The sequence below is a fragment of the Drosophila suzukii genome, chromosome X (assembly GCF_043229965.1).
Source record: "Drosophila suzukii chromosome X, CBGP_Dsuzu_IsoJpt1.0, whole genome shotgun sequence".
Lineage (NCBI taxonomy): Eukaryota > Metazoa > Arthropoda > Insecta > Diptera > Drosophilidae > Drosophila > Drosophila suzukii.
Window position 1 is genome coordinate 29,789,355 of NC_092084.1, and position 23,975 is coordinate 29,813,329.

At 39.7% G+C, this 23,975-nt stretch overlaps 1 protein-coding gene across 1 annotated transcript; it reads right to left on the minus strand.

Moving 5' to 3' along the window:
• Positions 1 to 16,019: 16,019 nt before the first annotated feature.
• Positions 16,020 to 16,691, minus strand: LOC108017029 (uncharacterized). Its single transcript, XM_017083984.3, has one exon. The coding sequence runs from the start codon at positions 16,689 to 16,691 to the stop codon at positions 16,020 to 16,022; it is 672 nt and encodes a 223-aa protein (XP_016939473.3).
• Between the last annotated feature and the right edge of the window lie 7,284 nt (positions 16,692 to 23,975).

Here is a 23,975-nt window from a genome sequence, read left to right on the forward strand (position 1 = left end):
CGCGGCTTCTATAGGGAGGAGGAATTAAGGTCGCCCGCTAAGGGACAGCTGGAGGAACCATCACCAGCCATTATCAGGATGCTGGGCGAGTTCATGCAGCATCAGGCGGAACAACCCCGTTCCCAATCCGGCTCCCACTTCCTCAAGGTCCAATATGCTTATTGGGATTCGGAGCCGGAGTGCAGATGGAAAGATGGCGAAGAATCCGTGGGACGAGAAAAAAAGCTTTAAACTACTAATTTACATAAATAAAACCTTCGTTGAATATTCCATTTAATTTTTGGCTATTTTCCTTGTGCACCAGCAGACTCTTCTTTTTTAAATTACTCCAGTTGATTTCATTTCCGTTTGTCCACAAACCCAGCTGCTTGACGGAAAGACCATGCTACATGCATTGCGGGTGAACTTTGAAAACTTCGGTCACACTACAAAGAATAAGATTTTTCGACTAGTGAATCTCTTAGCCGATCTGAGTACTAGGCTTAAGTACTTTCGGCATTATTTCTAATTTGTTCAAAATTTCAGGGTGACCAAAACTTATAGCCGAAAAACTACCAAAATACGAGCAACAAATATGACTTCTGTACGATTAATCGATAAAATTAAAAAAAACTGACAATACAATCATAAAACAAAACTTGCTTCGCTCTAATTTTTTTTAAGCGGAAATAAGCGAAATGAAATTTAAAATAACTAAGATTTCAAGCCATAAACATTTTGAACTATTTTGTAAGCTATTTGATGTTAAAATATGCTAAATCTAGCTTAAAATAAGCTAATATGGCAACACTGGCCTGGATAGAGGTGGAGAAACATCGATGCCAACAGCGATGACATCGATGTTTTCAAAACATCGGCAACATCGATGTTTACCGGGTCAATCGATGTTTTTCTAATTCTAAGGCACATAGAGGAAGATTGACGGATTGTAGGTACATATGTAATTTAATTTAACCAATTCATTTATTGTATAAATAATATTTATATGACTACAGATGGCGACGCGTTTAAAACGTAAGCTAAAAAATACTTCTGCGTTCTTCGTGTAAGATCATCGACCGTTGTTGATAAGCTCCTCTTTTTAAACAAGAACAAACGTAAAAAATATGTAAATATATATACTAGAGTTAGGGATAGTAAAGTAAGGACCATGTTCATAATGAACACTGATATTAAATTTGTTTTTTTTTTAGTTTTTATTTACAAAGTAAGGATAGTACAATATACTACAAAAGTGGACCATGTATATAATGAACAATTTTATTTTAATTTGTTTTTCTTTTCGTTTTTATTTAAAAAACGAATAATAAAATAAATCATTTTTTGTTAAAATTAGATTTTTATTTTTAAGCCTTACGAATTAAAATAAAGTTTAAATACACAAAAAAAACTGCTTATTTTTTTGTTCAAAACATCGATGAAACATATATATTTTTCGCCAAAAACATCGATGTCCGTGAACATCGATGTTACTCCACCTCTAAGCACCATCTTCTCTTCCCAGCTCAGACTCATGAGGTCTTCGGCATACAGCAGATCGTATTCCTCCAGCGGTATCCACGCTTAAGCTTGTATTTATGTAACTACCATTTGCATGGCAGCTAAATCAAACGGGGGAACGCCAGCAAGAACCTGCAGTGCCACAGTGGACACTGTTCGGCATACCGAACACGTCTTCCGCGTCTTGCCATACCGAGGCACCAAATAGCGCACAGGGCAACATGAGCTCGGCATAAATGGTCCGCCTAGCTCGAGGACTGAAACCCCAGTCTGCTCGAAGCGCACGCGCCAATGCTGCAACGACTCTAGCCATACGCTGTCAAAGGTTCCCGACGTGCTCGAGAAATCTTAAGCCTTCGCCGACTGTGATGCCAAGGTACCGGCAGCTGCTTACGTACGGTAAGCATTGTCGAAGGCTCCCTTACAGTCCACGAAAATCCCGAGCACGTATTTCGCCGGGCTGGCGTGAATACTGCTCTTCACGTGCATCCAAACATCCTCCACGCAACGTCCTTGGCGAAAAACCGAACTGCCACCTGCAGTCTTCCGAAAGAACTTCTCTCACACGATCTACCATGATGGTCTCAAGCACTTTTCCGAAAACCGGAAGCAGGCAAATCCCGCGGTACGACGATGGCTCACACCTGTCCTTGTCGGGTCCCTTGAGCAGAGCCACCACACGTGGCCATTTCCACTCTGCAGGGAAGTACCCCGACCGGATACAGCTGGAATACATCGCCGTAAGATGCTAAGGTATGGCGCGCCACACAGCCTTGCAAATCGTACCGTTGATGCCGTCCATGCCAGGCGAGCGTTTGCTCTTCAACCTAGCGACACAAGCACCAACCTCAGAAACTTCCAGGGCCGGTGGGAATTCCTCCGCTGAGGCAATCGGTGCATCGGACTCCGCAACTGGGAAAAAGTTGCGGAGGAGAACACGCGCACAGTCACTCCAGTTGGTGACTAGCTCGCCATTTACGCGAAGGCACCCAATCTCCGTCAGTTTCTGGCGACCTCGGCACATCTTGTAGACACGCCCCAAGGGATCGTATGAGTTCTCTCCCACGAAGCGTCTCCAGCTGTCCTCCTTTGTCCTCAGGATGAGTTTCTTGTAGGCGGCTGAGGCTTGTCTCAGCTCGCGCACAACAAGCTCGGCCACGTCGTCATAGCGACGGCGTCTGGCATCCTGAAGTCGGCGCCTAAGTCTCCTGTCGCACTAAGGTCAGCGGTCCTGCAGTCCTCCTACCCAGAACAAGGTCGCACACTTAGTGGACGATCCTGCGAAGGGTAGAGACCAGTTGGTCCAGCGGCGATTCTGAGAAGACTTCCGGAAGTTCGGTTGCCCTTCTCACCATTTCCTGCTCGAACAAACGCCAACGTGCATTGGTGCATTGAGAGCTAGGCTCTCAACGGCTGTATCGGTCGTTGGGTTGGCCACAACAGTAATAATGTTGTGGTCACTCAACTCCCAATCGTCCACTCTCCACCCATATGTGGCTAGCATAGATCCTGCAACGTTGGCGATCGTCACGTCGATGTCACTACGTCCGTTGTTGGAAACGAACGTGTATACCGAACCTGGCTGGTTTAGAACCATGGCTTCCTTCTCCACAATCCACTGAGACAGCAGCTCACCCCGATTGTAGTTGGCAAGTCCCTCAGCGTGAGGAGGGAGCTTACTAAACCACATGGGGGATGCTGCGTTCGCATCGAGGCCAAGGATTGCGGGGGTTCTGCTGGCCAGCAGCAGGACCGCATCCAAGTACGCGAGGTACGGCGATAAGTCGGCCTCAAACTGACAATATGCGGAGCATAGAAAGATTAAGCCAAATCTTCCTTTAATGCTCACACATACGCCGTACTCCGTGGTGAGGAGCTCCATTTGCATGCAGGTGACATCCTGGTGATTAACTAGGATGGCCGCCTTTCCTCCTCGATCGGTAAAACTCCTTATACCGTCAGGCAGCTCATCCATCCTCCCGTCGTTCACATATGGCTCCTGAACCAGTGCGAACAGGCTCTTGCTCTCTCACAATCAGACTCCGAGCTCGATGGTCGCAGCTCGTCCTTTGCCACAAGTGGCTTGGATGAAGCTATACATTGTTAATGTCACCCGCGCCAGCACCGCCGCATACACAGGGAACCCGGGGGACAGCATATGGTGCGTCGATGGGTAGCCCTTGAAGCGGCAACTCCGGCAGTCCACCGGATTGATGCAGCCTCGCGCATTGTGGCCAGCCTGCCCGCACTGTCGGCAGACCTTGTTCTTCTCGTTCATCCTACAACTGGACACCTTGTGGTCGAAACCGACGCAACTATGGCACGCATAAGTGCGCACCAAGGCCCGGCAGTAGAGCTGTAAAAACATCGATAGTGCCCCTACTCGATGTTTTCGATAGTGATAGTCCAAACCATCGATATATACAATGTATTAAACTATTAAACACACATAAAAACAAATAGGTTAAAAATTTAAAAGATTTTGTATATAATAATTACTTATATTTTTTTTTATTCATAAGTTAGAAAACTTAAAAATTCTCGTATGCTTTAAAAAGTCGTTATAAGCCATTATCGTTTGCCTTCTGATGCTAAAATCGAGAACATTAAAACTATTAATGAAAAACCAAGCACATTTCATAAACATGTTTTTTTATTGATTATAATTATAAGCGAAAACATGATTATAAATTAAAGTTAAGAACCAGTTAAGATAATAATGATTTTAATGAAATTAACAAAAGAGAGATCATCCGTTCCTCGGGAATTACATGATATTGATATAGTTGATTATAAATTAAATAAAGTTAAGAACTACATGAGATTATAATGAATATAATGAGATTAACAAAAGAGATATCATCCATTCCTCGGGAATTGTTGTTGATTACGAATTAAACAAAGAAAACGTTTGATAAAAAATATATAATACCTTGGCACGCGAAGTATCTCTTGCAGCCTGGTGGCTGCGTTTTCCCTTAGCACGGCCTCTACCGCGACGACTAACGCTGCTGCTGCGACTCTTCGCCGACTCGACAACGTCCATTCTAGGCGACATTTACCGGCAACTTCTCTAACTAAGAAATAATGCTTAGCAAAGCCACTCACACAGTTATTATACCCGTTACTCGTAGAGTAAAAGGGTATACTAGATTCGTCGGAAAGTATGTAACAGGCAGAAGGAAGCGTTTCCGACCCCACAAAGCCGAGTCGATCTAGCCATGTCCGTCTGTCTGTCCGTCCGGATGAACGCTGAGATCTCGGAAGATTTGGCGTGCAGAATCCTAAGCTTCTTACGCAGCGCAAGTTTGTTTCAGCAAAGTGCCACGCCCACTCTAACGCCCACAAACCGCCCAAAACTGTGGCTCCTACAGTTTTGATGCTAGAATAAAAATTTTAACTGAAATGTATTGGTCTCGTCAATACCTATTGATTGATCCAAAAAAAATTTGCCACGCCCACTCTAACGCCCATAACGCTTAATTCTGTATACCGCCGGTAGGTGGCGCATTTTAATCTCGCTTTGCTGCTTGCATATCTCTATTTAGCTGAGTAACGGGTATCTGATAGTCGAGGTACTCGACTATAGCGTTCTTCCTTGCTTTCCTTTCGATCTGGCAGCATCGCAGCAACCACTTAGCGGATGCACACTCCCGCTAGCACAGCTGATAGCGCGAGAGAAGTCCCGCAAATTTTAATACGCTTTTTAGTGTTCAAATCCACCGACTTACCACAATAATGAGGAGCACGATAAACACACGTCCGTCGTTAAGCCATTCATGCGCGTCACTCTCAGCATACTTTGAACACAATATCAACGCGGATTTAGCTTTTTTTTTAAATTTCACTGTAGCACAATATATCTTTTACTTTAGTAAAACTGGGCGCTGAGTGCTGTGAGCTGTGAGCTGGGAGCTATATTCTTCAGAAAGCAGAATATATACATATAAATAAACCGCGATCATGAACAAATTTGCGGGTCCGTTTTATAAAAATAAACAAAAAAAATAATAGCCGCGGAGTCTTTCGGGAGGATTTACGTCTTTGTAGAGCAGAACCTTAAGGTCCAGACATATGGGTGATCGAGAATTTATAATCCAGTGTAGGCTGCTAGCTTTAAGTTTGAGATGTACTTTCTTGCATTTAATGTGTTTCCTCCAGGTTAGACGTCTGTCGAGATGGACGCTGAGATATGTTACATCGGTGGCTTAGGGGATCTGCGTACTGTTTAAAGTAAGCGCTCACGAAAAGTATAGTTCTGCAGGAATTTTATCCAAGACACTTTTAAAAATAGAAATTGGCGTCCATCCAACTGTTGATGAAAAAATAGCAATAACATCACTCTTAGGAAATGTAGTGAAAAACGTTCAAGACCTCACCTCCAAAACATATCCGGAAATTTCTAACATACTATGTAAAAGCTTAGATTGGCTATCTGAGCGCGCCATTTTGACAACGAAAAATGAAAGAGCAACCGGAATCAATAAACTATTGCTTAACTCATTTGATGGTTTAGAAGTCTCCTATAAATCGGTCGACTGATGTTGATAATGACGAATTTTAAAATTATTTGAATCGCATAGCATAGCATAGTCTTTGTCCTAAGATTGGAGCAAAGTTATGCAATGGGACACGATTGCAGATAAAATGTCTCAATAAGAACGTAATCGAATCACCAGGGGGAAACGGCGTTTATACCCAGGATCCCATTAATACCGTCCGGTCTGCCGATTCAGTTTAAAAGGCTACAATTCCTCTAAAAGTTTGCTTTGCAATAACTACAAATAAATCGCAGGGACAGACTTTGAAGTTGGCTGGACTAGATCTAAGAGAAGATTGCTTCTCTCATGGACATTTTTAAGTCACATGCTCTAGAGTTAGTTCTGCCAGTAGCCTTATGATTCTCGCTCCTAAAGAATCTTCTGAAAATGTTGTTTACACTGAGGTTTTGTAGTAATCATATTAATTAACAGAATTAAACTAAGACAGTTTCAGTGGAATGGATATAATTGGAGATACCACATTAAATGGAAATGAGATAGTCCTTAAAACCGTAGCTCAAACTAATTTTAAGCGAACGAAGTCGCGCCGGGTATAGCTAGTTTATAATAAGTTTGAACAAGAATCTCCCTACACTCAAACAATTATTTTTTTACAGACTAGAAAATTAGACCCAAAAATGAAATCGCCCTAAAATTAAGAAAATAGTCCTAGGTGTAGGAAAAATCGCCATAGAAAATATTTTTAGGGTTAATTTTTCTAAATGCCAAATTTGTCTTGTTTTTGGATCCTAATTACCGAAAAAATAGACAATCTTGGAAAATAACGGAAAAAACCATAAAATTTTTGGTTTTTTGCTGTTTTTTCCGAAAATATAAGGAAAATCAAAAAATGTTTCAGACAAAAATAAAAGATATTTTTAAAATTGATCTTTTTTGTTATTATCACTTTTTCCAAAAACTTATTGGGTTTCGAAAAAAACCTAAAAGAAATATTTTAAACAGGAGGTGAACATTTAAAAATATGGCAATATCCCGCAAAAAAATAGATAGTTTCGATTAATCGATAACAGCATTTTAGGTGATGGACCCTTTTCGACTTTTTTTACGATATATCGGGCTTGTGTTCCTTTTTTCCATTTAGCGAAATATACAAGTAAAGAAATAAAATAAGGTACACATATACATACCGAAGATAGTACTGTGACCTGGGTAAGTAAAGCGCTGCAGACAAAAATTTTTTTAAACAAAACCGCGGCAAAAAAAATTTTGCTTGTGACATTAGAAATGCTTATTATATAATTTTTGTTAATACTTTCCATTTCCGTTATATAATTTGAATTTATTTATTTTGTTTTCTTACCTTTATTTTGAACTACGACAACTGAAATGCTCTTGCCAACATTTACATTTTGCTGATACTTTTCATTTAGACTTTATTATTTTAATTTCGTATTCTTTAAAATTTTAATGCCGTTCTCGTGTTTCGGTCTTACCATCAGTAAAACAACGTGTAACATCGATATCGATATCGACACGCAGATATAACAGCAAGCATTCATACGATATATCGGGCAAAAAGACGCAAGTGTGCAACGGCTTATTATTTTCAAACCTTGTGAAAATGTGATCTTACTTATCGTTTTTAACGAAAACTATTAGTTTTACAGAAAAATTGTGGAAAACATACATTACTTATTTCTTTAATAGCTTTCATTTCTCTTTGGCAAACTTTTCGATTAAGTTAATATATTCGAAGATATTTACGTAAAACAGTTTTTACCGTTATTTTCCATGATCTCGCTATTTGCGCAAACTTTGACTATTTTTCCCGTAGTCAAGACCCCAAATAACGTGGATATTGAAAGTTTGTACGAAATCGGGCGTTGGAGCTAAACGAAAGTTCACCCAAATCATTTTACTTACCCTGTAAATACGGCAGGGATTTTATTAGTTTAAAATCCTGGAGCAGGTCCTCCAAATTTTGATCTTCTTCGATGTCACTCATAAGCCGCACAGTTTCACCAAATAGCCTAGTACTCACATCGACGAAAACCGCGAGCTAACCATAGGAGTGAGCGAGAGGCAAATACGCAGCTAACGCTTTTCGTCGGGTCTGCTTTTCAGCGCGGTACTCAGATAAGCTAAGGAAATACCAGAAAAATACCAGATTTAGCGAGTGAATTTCGATAAACGCCGTTAGCCGCGGCCCAAAGAATAAGAAATGTAATCTTTGGCGGTGTTCGTGCAAAGGCGAAACTTAAAATTAAAAATGGAAATAAACCACAAAATTTACTGCAGAAGGTTAGTACAGATGAAATAGGACGCCTAGTCCAAACCGTTGCCCTTTATTGTGGGATTTCACTGACAGGAAGCAATATTAAGCAATAATGAAGTGCTGGAGGAGATCCACTGAAGAATCCCTGTGGGAAGGAACATGCCAAGTGGGACTTCGCTCTCTACATGGACATCCTGCCAGGCGTTTCTTCGCAAACCAAGTAAGATCTGGCCAAAATAATTTTGTTGCGTTGTACTAATAGAAGTATCTTTAGCAGAACCACTAATAATATGATCTCCGACGACCTCTCCATTAGGACTTGGCAGCTTAAGCGGAACTATAGGACCCGCTGGCTTTTATAGGGGGGAGGAAATTAAGGCGCCCTCTAAGGAACAGCTGGAGAAGCCATAGCCAGCCACTGCCAGGATGCTGGGCGACTTCCTGCAGCATCAGCGGACCAACCCCGTTCCCATTCCGGCTCCCACTTTCTCAAGGTCCAATATGCCTCTTAGGACTCGGAGCTGGGCTGCGGTGGCTCGGTAAAGATGGCGGAGCATCCGTGGGACGAGAACGAAGCTTTAAGCTACTAATTTACATAAATAATAACATTCGTTTAATTTAATTGCTTTGTGTACAAGCAGACTTATCCATTTAAAATTTTTCTAATTAATTGGTTTTCCGTTTGGTAACATACCCAGCTGCTTGTCAGTACATACTACATGTATTGCGGGTGAACTTTGAAAACTACGGTCACACTACAAAGAATAAGATTTTTCGACTAGTGAAACTCTTAGCCGATCTGAGTTCTAGGCTTAACATTTGTCATGATTTTATAGATGGACCTCGTGTTCGATAGTGTTGCCGCTCTTGCAACAGTTTCTTGAGTCAACGCAATTTCTTGAAGATCATTATCAGCCACCTTAATCTATATCTGTTGAACTTTAAAACCAATCTTACAAATTGCCCTTCTTAACAACTTGTCCGATAAAATGTTTTCGGAAAACAGATTATATTGGTCTAATGGGTCCTCCATCCGCTCCCAATTCCTTACTGAAAATGGGCAATCCTATAAGCAATACCTTTCACAGTTCAAAGAAAGCTTTGGCACCGATCCAGAACAATTTTTCTCTTTTGTTAACTCTAAACGAAAATCTAACGCATTTCCTCCTACCCTTCGCTATCTCAATAAAACATAAAATTCTGCTCCCGAGATTTCCAACTTACTTGCATCTTTTTCCAGTCAACTTATTCTTCTGAGCCCTACAACACCACTACACCGTATCCCTATTATATACAGCCGTCGTTTTGGAAGGAATGTCCTCTATTGACGTTTCATACTCAGCTGGTCCTGACAAGGAGCCAAGCTGCATTTTAAAACACTGTGCGCAGAATCTTTTTTTTCTTTTTGACATCTTTTTAACTTATTATTATCTTTGCCTTTATGCCTACACAGAGAAAAAACGGAATAATAGCCACTTGATATTGTCTCCTCAATTTTCACATATCACTTTTTTTCATATCAAATTAATAGGAACTCATATCAACATGACACGGATGCATATCAACATTTGTAATTTATATGATTTTGTATCATATTGATATGAGCCCGTATTATCTTGATATGAATTCGTATAATGTTGTTATGAATTCGATTCAATTTGATATGTTTCAAATAAAACGGAACATAATTATGGTATTTATTATGGTATTAAATATATTTTTTGACAGAATTCCTGCGCAACGTGCTTTTAATGGCTGGCCAGGATGAGGAGCTGGGCAATTTGGCGTCCATTACTTCGCTGGGAGACATCTATCGAGGACAGGAGTAAGGACTCCCTGGCGCTGTTGTAAGCCCACATGAATGGTCCGAGTTCAGAGTGATCGGCCATACAATGCTAGATCCCCGATGTATGTTTGTAATTGACCCGAAAGATATAAATTTAATAATTTAATAAAAATTTAAAAGGTTTTTAATATTCACGTTTAAAAAGAATCAAAAAAAGTAAAATCAAAACTGGTTAATACTAACATTACAATTGTATTAATCTAATATGAAAAATTACAAATTAATATGAAAGAATAGAAAGAAGAATAATAATTATAATACTTACACCCCATTCCTTTATATAGTCATTTTCTTAATATTTTATTATTTACCATTATATTATTAAAGATTTATCTATGTTATACTATTAACTATATTAAATAATTATTATAATAGGGGTCTCTTCGCCGCTTCGCACGGTGATTCGTCCGTCATGATTTTACTTTCACTTGGGTTTTCTTACTAAGATGCGCAGCAAGTCGCAATTGTTCGTGTTGCCCGTTCGAAGGTTCTCGAAAGAATTAGTCCTAAACACTCTAATACTCTGCACAACTCTATCGTGTTCTTGTCATTCTGTAGTCTCTTCTCATTTTTAGTTTATTCTCTACGACCTTTAATTTTACTCTGCTTATTGAACAACAATTGAGCCACACTCGGCTAAGGTGAGTTCCCACCTACCCACGCTATTTCCAATGACAGGTTTCTCTCAGTTTCATTTATTTTATTTTACATTAAATATTATCATTATTAATTCACTCGACACGGCTAGCTTGTACTCTTCTGCGAAAACCCGACCATTTGGCTTACAATTTATCACAACACATTACAGGCTCTTGCCGCCACTTGCGACGATATGCACCTTTAGTGCCACAATTTCTCATCAGATCAAATATAGCCTCTGTGTGTGATGTCCTGTGCACCCCTCTTAGGTGACAGGTCTGAAGTCATCTCCTGTGTCTATTTCAACGCAATCACTCTCTTCGACCAACTCAGATTTAACTCGTTTATCTGGCAATTTTCGCATGCTCTCATGCGGATACTTAAAACTTTTTTTACTAGTCAATGATTTCGATAGGTAACGATCACCTTCCAGCAATTCTGTTACCACAGACAGTCCTTTAAACTTGAGATCCAATTTCGTTTTATGCCGTTCCTCACTTCGTAGCAAGACATGATCGCCAATCCCATGTTTCACAATTTTTGCCTTATTTTGATTAACTCTACTTTTATCACTTCTTGCATTTTTATCAAAATTCTCTTTATCTTCTGCCCTAGCTTCCTTACAATGCATCTTATGTTCAGCTATTATGGGTAACATGCCCAAAGGTCTTGCCTGCCTTCCTATTAGTAATTCCAAGGGTACAATTCATAGCTAACACCAGTTTACAAACAAGGAAGAACGCTATAGTCGAGTACCTCGACTATCAGATACCCGTTACTCAAAGGGAAATGGAGATATGCAAGCAGCAAAGCGAAATTAAAATGCGCCACCTACCGGCGGTAGACAGATTTAAGCGTTATGGGCGTTAGAGTGGGCTTTGGATCAATCAATAGGTATTGACGAGACCAATACATATCAGTTAGAATTTTTTATCTAGGATGAAAATTGTGGGCGTCACAGGCTTGGGCGGTTTGTGGGCGTTAAAGTGGGCGTGGCAAACTTTTTTTTTGGGTCAATCGATATGTATTGATAAGAACAATACATTTCAGTTAAAATTTTTACTCTAGCACTAAAACTGTAGGAGCCACAGTTTTGGGCGGTTTGTGGGCGTTAGAGTGGGCGTGGCACTGTACTGAAACAAACTTGCGCTGCGTAAGAAGCTCAGGAATCTGCTCGCCAAATCTCAATAGCCTAGCTCTCATAGTTTCCGAGATCTCAGCGTTCATCCGGACAGACAGACGGACAGACGGACATGGCTAGATCGACTCGGCTAGTGCTCCTGATCAAGAATATATATACTTTGTGGGGTCGGAAACGCTTCCTTCTGCCTGTTACATACTTTCCGACGAATCTAGTATACCCTTTTACTCTACGAGTAACGGGTATAAAAATTGATGAAATACGCCTTCAAGGAAACCTTTGTTTTCCCGTAAGGTACATATCCCTGATTAAGAAAAGAGCACTTAAAATTTTTTCTATGGTACCAATTTTTTTTTAAGTGTAAAAAACGTTTTTCGCACTTTCTAAATATTTTCTAACTTGAGTTCTGATAAACCGAATTCGGTCATCAAAGACTCATTTTACAGGTAATTTTAACTTTAACTTTTTTATACTTATCATTGAGTTCCATTCATAAGTTTAGAAGCTACCCTTCGTCAAAGTTGAAAAAGTTTGAAAAAATTCAAAAACGCTGGCATAAATGGCTTCATTAAAAATAAACGCCTAAAAACCTAAATTAGTTTTATGTTGTTTTCTTGAAGGCTGAACCTTGAAGGAGAACATGCGCCATTGATCACGACAATCCGTTGGTAAATTAATTTTTTACACATTTTTAAACGTATATACCCAAGTTCGGTATTCGGGAGCAGCGGCCATTAAGCATTATTTTAAATTTTCAGTGTTGGGGAACGTAAGAATTTGGTGCAAGTTGTTATGCAGATTTCCAGATTTAGATTCCGTAGCCTTGTACGCAGCGCAAGTTTGTTACGCGAATATGCCACGCCCACTCTAACGCCCACAAACCGACCACGCCTGTGGCGCCCACAATTTTCATGCTAGATACAAAGTGTTAGCTGAAATGTATGGGTCTCGTCAATACCTATCGATTGATCCAAAAAAAATTTGCCACACCCACTCTAACGCGCATAATGCTTAAATCTGTCTACCGCCCACATAACCATATATTGAGAGCACGGGTAGGTGGCGCATTTCAATCTTGCTTTGCTGCTTGCATATTTCCATTTCCCCTTAGTCTCGGTAGCTGAGTAACGGGTATCCGATAGTCGAGGTACTCGACTATAGCGTTCTTCCTTATTTTTTGTTAACTGGTGTTATTTATAGCTATTTACGGGCAAACTAGCTGTGGACATTACTTGGCGTGTAACTGCGGAGAGCATCCAACGATTCTCCACATATTTCATAATATTTGTTTCTTTTAGAAATGACTATTAGTAAATGTCTTATGTCTACGGAGCTGAACATTGTTGAGCAATGCAACAGCATATTCTACATGCCAGGGAACGTGTCTACGAGCGGACAAAGCCCTTAACCAAAAAATAAATGCAAAATATTGAACATAAGTTAAAAACAAGAAAAGAATTTAAAATTCAATAAAAAATAATGCCCACGATGACTTAAAGTATTGGACCATTCGTGTCCTTAAAAGTAGGGCAAAAAGTCTAAAAATATAAATTTTTAGACAGTGCGTGACCTAAAAATGAACTTTTAGTCCATTTTAAATTGCATGCATGACCTAAAATTTGGTTCATTATTTGTCTGAGTGTAGAACTCAGTTCAGAGAAAATAACTCTTCAGGTTTATTGGAATGCGCCTAGATCGCGCTTGAGTCTTATTATAGCGACTTAAAGTTAGAAGACAAATTGGATTTATATTTGGCATATGTATATCTTACAACGATTTCACTTTCAAGTTTTTTAGGTATGCACAAAAGAATATAAAAAGCCAAAGCACGTTTTGAAAGTATTTATACCCGTAAAAAGTCAAAGGGTATACTGGATTCGTCGGAAAGTATGTAACAGGTAGAAGGGAGAGTTTCCAACCCTATAAATAATATATATTCTTGATCAGGATTACTAGTCAAGTCGATCTTTCCATGTCCGTCTGTCGGTCCGTCCGTACGCTGAGATCTCGGAAACTATAAAGGCTAGAACGTTGGGTCTTGGCATGTACAGTGGTGCTCATAGACGTAAGCCACTGCCACTACCATAAACTGTTTTCTTAATAACTTTTTTGAACATATTTATTTCGGCCTGAAATTTTTGCATTTTGCAACACTGTTATTTAAGCATCTGATCACAGTAAAAAATGACAAGTAGGTATTCGGAATATTCCAAAAAATTGACTAAATGTCAAAAAGGAGTATTGTGCTCTGCTCATATACTTAAGCCACCTTGAGCTAAAATCGTCAAACTTGTGTTTTTTCCGGGAAAGTTGTGCTAGTTAATTTCTAAACTAAAATATTGAATACTAAATACGTTTCGCAAAACAATTTGACCGCTATGGCTAAAAATAAGAATTCAAATTCGGCCGAAAGAAAGCTAATATGGGATATTACGAAAAAAACACAAATATTCTACAAATTTGTAAGACTTTACATTTTTCGCGTGGCCAAGTCAGAAATGCGATTGCATTTTATAAGAAATATGGAACCTGGGAAAGTGTTCCACGTGAAAAGCCTAAAAAAAACCACTTTAAACGACGATAGACGGATTTCCAAAATCAGTAAAGCCGATCCGTTCTTGACTTGGACGCAAATCAGGGGTCAAATGGTGGCAGATTATGGCGTGAATGTGTCAACTCAGACCATAAGAAGACGGCTAAATGAATTCGGGTTATATGGACGCATTGCCTAAAAAAACCATTGCTGTCAATTAAAAATGTTAAAAAGCGCCTTCAATTCGCCAGAGAGCATATTCAAAAAGGTCCCAATTTTTGGAACATGATTGTTTGGAGCGACGAGTTTAATGTCCAAGTTTAATGTCTTTGGGAGTGATGGTAAACCATATGTACGACGTTCTCCCAAGAAACAATTGGACCCCAAATACACGAAGAAGACTGTTAAACATGGTGGCGCTTCGATTATGGTCTGGGGCTGTTTCATCGCATCGGGCGTATGTCCCGTTAATCAATGTTTTGCAGAGCCCCGACTTTAACCCTATAGAGAACTTGTGGGGAATTCTTAAACAAGTCGTTGGCCAAAAAAAACCAGCAAATAAAAACGATTTGTGGCGAGTTTTGCAAGAAGAGTGGAAGAAAATCACCCATCAACAGTGCGCACGTCTTGTGGACTCAATGCCAAAGCGTTGCTCCGCTCTTCTTAAGCAGAAAGGTCATCCCACTCAATATTGAAGTAAATTTATTAAAAGTTCAAGGAATATTGGGAAAATTTTAACTTTTTCAACCAATATGTTCCAGGTGGCTTAAGTATGTGAGCAGGACATTTTGGAGATGGTCTCAGATTTTTTAAGTTTTTCGTTGAATATATATTTTTATAACTTGGTTATTCTTCTATTAGAACACTGATATATAGAACTAATGTGACACAAAAAATTGAAGCTGTAAAATATAAACTTTTCTTAATTTTCGTTTAAATTTTTGGTTAAAGTCTTGTGGATTAAGTTTATGAGCACCGCTGTATATTCTTGAGCTTCTTGCGCAGCGCAAGTTTATTTTGCTCCAACGCTTACCTAGTATACCCTTTTACTCCACGAGTAACGGGCTTCACTTTTCAAAAACTTGTGATATCAAACAAAAACAAACATTCGCACCTTCAACATACAAAAGTTCTAATCTCAACTTTCTTGACGAAAATGTATTATACGATCTACTAAAAAAATTCACTTTCTAAATTTTTCTCATTTGGCACGCCGCTGTATAATATACCTGTGTAGGTAATAAGCTGTACGGTTTTGAAAAAGAGTGCCTATCGATTGACCTAGAAAAAGTTTGGTACACCCACAAACGCTATTAACGCTTGAGTCCGACTGTTCCCCACCGTCTTAAAGATTTTGTAAAGGTGAAAATGGGATTTAGTTTTGTTCGCCCATTTACCTAAAAATTGTTCAAGTCATCACCGCTAGGTGGCTCCCTGAAATCTCGAAAAAAGTCGCTTTGCTGCTTGCATTCTCCATCTCCCTTGCGCTTCCTTTAAGACAATAAGACATTTAATGGATGTGTTATATATTATTTTGCTGATGTAATATGAACAATTATGCATAGAACATATGGCTCGATTTCCTAAGTCTTTGGTGAAGGCTGATGAACCTCTTCGTTCTGCTGCTCACCCTGCTGCCCGTTCTGCCCCCCGTATTGACCATTGGCCAGCTCCTCGTCCATCTTATGTTTCTTGGCATTGAGCAGTTCCCTCTGATCGTAGGCCTCTATACGCTCCTCCAGTTGGTCGACCTCCAGCCACATTTGGGACGCCAGAAGCCAATTCGGCGGTGGATTGTCGTTGATTAGGGTCATCAAAGTTTCCAGACGTTTACGATCCCAGTTATTGGTATTTTCGCTTCGATTGGTCATCAGGGACTGCAGATATTCAATCGGTTGCTTGCCTTTATTCGGGATGATCACACGGTCGGCTGAATCCAGAGTACCGTCGTCCACCGCCTGGCGGGCCTTCTCTTTCAAATCGGGAACAAACGGTGGGCAAGCCGCCGGTTGTTTACATATCAGGATGGAAGCGGCCAACGGTTCTGCCTGCGGATTGACCGCCGGCATCAGGTGCGTGGCCAAATGTTGGGATGGCGGTATCTGCAAGGCATTCATCTTCTTGCGCTTCGACGGACCCATTGCCAGGACATTCGTTTGGGTGCCAACTGAACGCCGGGACGCGGTCTCGGTCGTCTGCACTACCCGTACCACGCTCCCCGGTGCGATCATCGAAATGCGTTTCTTTGGGGCCATGGCTGTGGCTAACAGAATATGCCGAAATTGTATAGATTTTTTTACTTTTTATAGAAAGGCGCTAGAGCTTGACGTTGTCGATAAGTTCCGATTGCAATAATTCAGCTGTCACAGGAAAACGAATGGCCTACTAGCTCATCAGATTTTAGGAACAGGGCTGCCACCTAAAAGCCATAACTTAATGTGTTTTTGTATCCCTCGATAGCCAATTTTTTGGTTTACGACAAGACCGATTTATTTTGGACACATATTTTTTATTAACTTTTAGTGTAGGGGAGTGTAGGGTATGACCGACTCGTTTTTTGAATGCCACTTTTCCAAAAATTAATATGTTTTAAAAGTTTAAAAGCAGAAAGTTGTTGAAAGTTACTCGTACAGTAAAAGGGTATACTAGATTATACAGAAGGAAGCGTTTCCGACCCCATAAAGTGTATATATTCTTGATCAGGATCACTAGCCGAGTCGATCTAGCCATGTCCGTCTGTCCGTCTGTCTGTCCGGATGAACGCTGAGATCTCGGAAACTATAAGAGCTAGGCTATTGAGATTTGGCGTGCAGATTCCTGAGCTTCTTACGCAGCGCAACCACGCCCACTCTAACGCCCACAAACCGCCCAAAACTGTGGCTCCTACAGTTTTGATGCTAGAATAAAAATGTTAACTGAAATATATTGTTCTCATCAAAACCTATCAATTGACCCAAAAAAAAGTTTGCCACGCCCACTTTAACGCCCACAAACCCCCCAAGCCTGTGACGCCCACAATTTTCATCCTAGATAAAAAATTCTAACTGATATGTATTGGTCTCGTCAATACCTATTGATTGATCCAAAGCCCACTCTAACGCCCATAACGCTTAAATCTGTCTACCGCCGGTAGGTGGCGCATTTTAGTCTCGCTTTGCTGCTTGCACATCTCCATTTAGCTGAGTAACGGGTATCTGATAGTCGAGGTACTCGACTATAGCGTTCTTCCTTGTTGTAACTGGTACACTCACAGAGGATGTGCCAATATGCACGCTAAGCCAGGCGTTAATTCAAGATTCTTGTTAGAATGTTTCAATAAAATCAGACCCACAGGTTTTAAGAAATTCGCCTAACAGTGGACCAACCTCGGATTTTCCTATACAAAAAGAGGGACAAAAACCAAATTACCTTTCTTGCTGTAATCCTTCAGGGCCTATTCGATTGTTAATACAAAATTCGAACCGAAAACTTAAGCCGGGAAGAGAAAGCACTCCTACGCTTGGGCTATTGTCGGGCCTAGAGTCCTCTTCACCTGCGATCGGGTCTAGCGCATTTCCACCTCAGCTGTTAATGAGGCGGCGTTCAGCCCACCCTTCCATTGGCCGTCCCATATGCGGTAACCCTTTTTCTTTCACTGAGAGAAACCATACGGGAGTTTCGGCCGGCTCACAAGGAAACCAAAACGCTTTAGACAAACTACAAGCTCACTTTAAAAAAAAACTATAAAAAAATTACTTACATATAACCAAAAAAAAGAAATGATTTCTCCGGCCAACAATTTGAGATTGTTCTGCTTGGCGAGATTAATTATTTTTCTTCGCGATCGCCGCTTCTCCCTGCATCTCTTTTGCACCTTCCTTCAGCACTTCGTTTTTATCCACTTTGACGTTATATGCGGGGTTTTTGCCTGCTGCCTTTTTCTTTTACCTCTTTTAGAACTCCGCTTAAGTCTTTAACAAGAAAAATATATTCACCACCACCACCTACTTGGCAGCTTAAGCGGAGCTATAGGACCCCCTGGCTTCTATAGGGAGGAGGAAATTAGGGCGCCCGCTAAGGAACAGTTGGATAAGCCATAGCCAGCCACTGCCAGGATGCTGGGCGACTTCCTGCAGCATCAGCGGATCAACCCCGTTCCCAATCGGTCTCCCACTTTCTCAAGGTCCAATATGCCTATTGGGACTCGGAGCTGGGCTGCGGTGGCTCGGTAAAGATGGCGGAGCATCCGTGGGACGAGAACGAAGCTTTAAGCTACTAATTTACATAAATAATAACATTCGTTTAATTTAATTGCTTTGTGTACAAGCAGACTTATCCATTTAAAATTTTTCTAATTAATTGGTTTTCCGTTTGGTAACATACCCAGCTGCTTGTCAGTACATGCTACATGTATTGCGGGTGAACTTTGAAAACTACGGTCACACTACAAAGAATAAGATTTTTCGACTAGTGAAACTCTTAGCCGCTCTGAGTACTAGGCTTAACATTTGTCATGATTTTATAGATGGGATAACAAAAGTGCCCCTCGCTCAAGTCAACTCTGTTAAAAATAATCGAAACAGACTTTTGGACCTCGTGTTCGATAGTGTCGCCGCTCTTGCAACAGTTTCTTGAGTCAACGCAATTTCTTGAAGATCATTATCAGCCAACTTAATCTATATCTGTTGAGCTTTAAAACCAATCTTACAAATTGCCCTCCTTAACAACTTGTCCCATAAAATGTTTTCGGAAAACAGATTATATTGGTCTAATGGGTCCCGAGATTTCCAACTTACTTGCATCTTTTTCCAGTCAACTTATTCTTCTGAGCCCTACAACACCGCTACACCGTATCCCTATTATATACAGCCGTCGTTTTGGAAAAAATGTCCTCTATTGACGTTTCATACTCAGCTGGTCCTGACAAGGAGCCAAGCTGCATTTTAAAACACTGTGCGCAGAATCTTTTTTTTCTTTTTGACATCTTTTTAACTTATTATTATCTTTGCCTTTATGCCTACACAGAGAAAAAACGGAATAATAGCCACTTGATATTGTCTGCTCAATTTTCACATATCACTTTTTTTCATATCAAATTAATAGGAACTCATATCAACATGAAACGGATGCATATCAACATTTGTAATTGATATGATTTTGTATCATATTGATATGAGCTCGTGTTATCTTGATATGAATTCGTATTATGTTGTTATGAATTCGATTCAATTTGATATGTTTCATATAAAACGTAACATCGAAAAGCCAATTTGGCGTCCATTACTTCGCTGGGAGACATCTATCGAGGACAGGAGTAAGGACTCCCTGGCGCTGTTGTAAACCCACAAGAGTGGTCCGAGTTCAGAGTGATCGGCCATACAATGCTAGATCCCCGATGTATGTTTGTAATTATCCCGTACGATATTGAAAATAAATAATTTAACAAAAATTTAAAAGGTTTTTAATATTCACTTTTAAAAAGAAACAAAAAAGGTAAAATCAAAACTGGTTAATATTAATATTACAATTGTATTAATCTAATATGAAAAATTACAAATTAATATGAAAGAATAGAAAGAAGAATAATAATTATAATACTTACACCCCATTCCTTTATATAAGTCATTTTCTTAATATTTTATTATTTACCATTATATTATTAAAGATTTATCTATGTTATACTATTAACTATATTAAATAATTATTATAATAGGGGTCTCTTCGCCGCTTCGCACGGTGATTCGTCCGTCATGATTTTACTTTCACTTGGGTTTTCTTACTAAGATGCGCAGCAAGTCGCAATTGTTCGTGTTGCCCGTTCGAAGGTTCTCGAAAGAATTAGTCCTAAACACTCTAATACTCTGCACAACTCTATCGTGTTCTTGTCATTCTGTAGTCACTTCTCATTTTTAGTTTATTCTCTACTACCTTTAATTTTACTCTGCTTATTGAACAACAATTGAGCCACACTCGGCTAAGGTGAGTTCCCACCTACCCACGCTATTTCCAATGACAGGTTTCTCTCAGTTTCATTTATTTTATTTTACATTAAATATTATCATTATTAATTCACTCGACACGGCTAGCTTGTACTCTTCTGCGAAAACCCGACCATTTGGCTTACAATTTATCACAACACATTACAGGCTCTTGCCGCCACTTGCGACGATATGCACCTTTAGTGCCACAATTTCTCATCAGATCAAATATAGCCTCTGTGTGTGATGTCCTGTGCACCCCTCTTAGGTGACAAGTCTGAAGTCATCTCCTGTGTCTATTTCAACGCCATCACTCTCTTCGACCAACTCAGATTTAACTCGTTTATCTGGCAATTTTCGCATGCTCTCATGCGGATACTTAAAACTTTTTTTACTAGTCAATGATTTCGATAGGTAACGATCACCTTCCAGCAATTCTGTTACCACAGCCAGTCCTTTAAACTTGAGATCCAATTTCGTTTTATGCCGTTCCTCACTTCGTAGCAAGACATGATCGCCAATCCCATGTTTCACAATTTTTGCCTTATTTTGATCAACTCTACTTTTATCACTTCTTGCATTTTTATCCAAATTCTCTTTATCTTCTGCCCTAGCTTCCTTACAATGCATCTTAGGTTCAGCTATTATGGGTAACATGCCCAAAGGTCTTGCCCGAGTTACCTACCCTACGGACCCCCCAACCAAACCACCTCGTGCTACCCTGGACGGCGGCCAACGATCGGTCAGTGGCCGCCCATAACAACCAGAAAGTGCAGCGTCAACAACAAGCAGGATGTAGCTCTGTCGCAACATCGGTTGACGACACCAAAGACACACACATACTTACACACACATATACTTACTCTTAGAATTACGAACATTGTATTTAGCTGAATAAGACATTTTCGTGCAGCAAGGGTATACATAAACCCAAGCTGAGTAATAAACTTTAATCTGAATTTCAAACTCAAACTGAGCGGCAGCGTTATTATTTTCTGTCGGAAAACAACCAAACACTTGGCATTACGCTCATCTATACTTAACTGGCGCAGTCGAACGGCCCTTCCAGGATCAGGAGACCAGAAGGGAGAACCCACAGGAATATGAAGATAATTTTAGTGTAAGTTAATATAAGTAAATACACCAAAAAGAAATAGAACAAGTGTGGAGGTGAAAAGAAAAATAATATGGATAGCAAAAGACAACAGTGATGGTGCAGTATGAAAAACAATATATATAAATATGCAATACACAAAAAAAAAAAAAAAGGAAATAAAATATATATAAAAATACATATAAAGTGAAGTTTTTCCGTTGTTCAGTGCGAACACGGAAATAACAAAGATGAATAAATATTAAAATGCAAACAACCCAAAAAGTTCAGGGCGAACTTAGTGCTATGTTCAAAAAGTGAATGGTAAATCATCTCTACAATTATTTTGTGATGAAAGCCAAATCATTTAAAAATAAAAATAAAAAATTAAAAACAAGGGTGCAGTAATTTAACATCTCTACAGCTACGGTTGTGATGGTAAATTAAATAAGAGCATTAAGAATAAACAAATATATAAGAAAATCCGATATCTGGAATCTATTAAAGAAGTTCTCTTTATAGGTGAAATTCGACCCTCACACTGTCCGACTACCCTACGTCGAGGAAATATACACACACACCAACATAACACTCACACGATTGCAAGTATATATATAGAAAAACAATTACACATTATTTTTGCCCACACTGCTAGTCCATAAAAACTAAAGTCAACATTTTTTCAGAGAATCTTCACCTCCACACCACCAATCACCAAATACGATATAAGTAAACCTTAATACGTAAGCGATAAATTAATTTCTAAGAAATTACCGAAATAAGAAAGTAAAGAGTAGATGTCGAAACTCAATAAAGTAAAAAACATACTTCCAGGTAGCAGAATCAGAACTAGACAGAGTACAAGTTTGCCAGACATTAGGGAAGAACCTATTAGTGCTGATCAGATAATTTTACGACCTCCATCTGTTAGTATGAGTTCCTCAGACACGTCTACGGTTAACACCAGCATTAATTCGGCCGAGGTTTATGCGTCCTTACGCATCCCGGACGCAATTAAATTTTTACCGGAATATAATGGGGACTCGAAATTACTAAGCGATTTTATTAATAACGTAGAAGAAATTTTAATGCTCATAAGGGGCACAGACCAGACCCCGTATGGACAATTTTTGCTACGGTCCATTAAAAACAAAATAGTAGGGAAAGCCAAAGATATACTAACGGCCTCAGAGGCTGGCCTTAGTTGGGACGAAATTAAAGAGGCATTAATTTTGCATTGTTCCGACAAAAGGGATGAACACACCCTTTCTATCCAACTTCACGGACTGATACACAAACAATTGTCAGTTCAAAAGTTGTTCGACCAGATTATAGATATAAAAACTCTCCTTTTCAAACTTATTGACACTAAAGAAACTGACCCTAACCTAGCTAGAGCAAAAAAATCGATATTTGCGTGAACTTGCCTAAACACCTTTTTGATGGGTATGAGAGGCCAACTAGGAGGGACGATTAGGGCTATGAAACCAACCAATCTGCAGGAAGCATACGATTGGGCAATACAGGAGAGAAACATATTTTTGCAGGGAACACAGACCAACACTAACCAACGTAATAATTATCAGCCTAGGGAAAGATACCCCCAATACAACAATAGATTACAATATAACGACAGAAATAGTAGGAGAGACGAGGTAAGGCGATATACAAGTTATAACAACAGAAACTACCGATACTCTGGACGGAACACAGAACGCAGCAATTCTAGTGGCAGGAATAGGGAAGTTCCGGCAATTATGCCGAAGCAGGAATCAACCGGTAGATCAAGCTACCCTAACACTAGATCTACTGCCAGATTACACAACATTGAGGAAAACAAACAACAGGAAAAACAGGAGAATAATCAAGTACATAATATTGATGAAGATTCAAATTTTTGGGACAGAGCCTCAAAGTCCAAACGGGATACTTAAACCAAGTGAGCCATGGGTGCCTACTTCCCTACATTGTCCTAACTCCATTCAAAGATGGCACACCATTGAAATTCTTAATAGACACTGGGGCAACTATGTCCTTCATAGACCCCTTAATAACATAGAGTAATGAACTATATAGAGGCGCCAATTGCTCTGCCGCTCTCTTTAGATAATGAGGCTATGATGCCACCTAGGCGAAAAATGCTTATTTCCCCTCTTTTTGACAAGTTCGATCGACCTTGTAATTCCTTCCCACCTCATTCTGCACCGCTCTTGCTCACTGTTTTGTTTTTGTTTTTAATCGAAATCCCTATTGCTGTTGCTTCGCACCTAAGTTAGCTTCAAACTTGGCCTTGAATGGGCTCTTAGCAGAGGTTGGGCAGAGGTTCGGGCAGAGCAATTGAAACCTCTATATAGATTCTTACTCTATGTTAATAATTCCGCAAAAAGACCAAAAAAAACTCAATACCCCTATTCCAATCAAAACAGTACTGAAAGTCCATTTTATTGAAAAGAAAACAGAAGTCAAACTTTTTAACAATTCAAATGAGG

Coding starts and splice junctions, on each gene's coding strand:
- LOC108017029 (XM_017083984.3), bottom strand. CDS start 16,691: ATGGCCCCAAAGAAACGCATTTCGATGATCGCACCGGGGAGCGTGGTA.